This window comes from Apaloderma vittatum, unplaced genomic scaffold (genome assembly GCF_000703405.1).
Source record: "Apaloderma vittatum isolate BGI_N311 unplaced genomic scaffold, ASM70340v1 scaffold29437, whole genome shotgun sequence".
NCBI classification, from domain to species: Eukaryota; Metazoa; Chordata; class Aves; order Trogoniformes; family Trogonidae; genus Apaloderma; species Apaloderma vittatum.
The window spans coordinates 1,982-2,712 of NW_009725013.1; the positions used below are offsets into that span (position 1 = coordinate 1,982).

At 59.2% G+C, this 731-nt stretch overlaps 1 protein-coding gene across 1 annotated transcript in view; it reads left to right on the top strand.

Moving 5' to 3' along the window:
• Nucleotides 1-731, top strand: part of GALK1 (galactokinase 1) — a gene marked incomplete at its 5' end in the record, with an annotated part of 3,637 nt that overhangs the window by 1,972 nt on the left and 934 nt on the right. Inside the window, 3 exon segments of the mRNA XM_009872756.1 lie at nucleotides 5-141; nucleotides 347-412; nucleotides 414-498. Of these exon segments, the coding sequence (XP_009871058.1) occupies nucleotides 5-141; nucleotides 347-412; nucleotides 414-498 (288 nt within the window).

Sequence of the window (731 nt, forward strand, 5' to 3'; positions counted from 1 at the left end):
CCAGCTGGGGGAGGAAGTGTACCGGCGAGCCAGGCACGTCATTAGCGAGATAGCACGGACGGCGCAGGCAGCGCAAGTGCTGCGGGACAGGGACTACCAGATGTTCGGGAGGCTGATGGTGGAGAGTCACAACTCCCTCAGGTGAGGATGTACCAACCCCAGGGCAGGGCAGGCTGTGCTTCGAGCACTGGTGTTGGGTTCCTGTGGGGTTCCCTTGCCTGGGAGTGCAGCCCTGGGGGAGCCAGGACTGTGTCCTGCCTGGGGGTCTCTCACAGTCAGTCTGCTGGGGAAGTTTAAGAAAAGCTGGGAAGCAGGATGGGACTGACCATGGGTCTCGTCTCTCCAGGGATGACTACGAAGTGAGCTGCCCAGAGCTGGATGAGCTGGTAGCAGCAGCCATGGAGGTTGATGGGCAGGATGACAGGGGGAGGCTTTGGAGGCTGCACGGTGACGCTGCTGGAGGCCAGAGCTGCAGAGAGAGCCCAGCATCACATCCAGGTATGCGGCAGAAAAGTGCCAGGAGATTGACTTGAAGGTCCCAGGGAAACGCTTGGAGCATGGCCCAGGGATGCCGTTGAAGCTGCAGGGATAGCCCCAAGTCTGTTGATGCTACTGGGCTTTTGCAGGTAGAACCAGCCCTTGCTGGTTGCTGAGCACTGCCCAAGGACCTTACTGCATCGAGAAAGTGAGGAAAAAGGTGCTGGGGGAGCTTCAGGAAGGCTAAATCTATG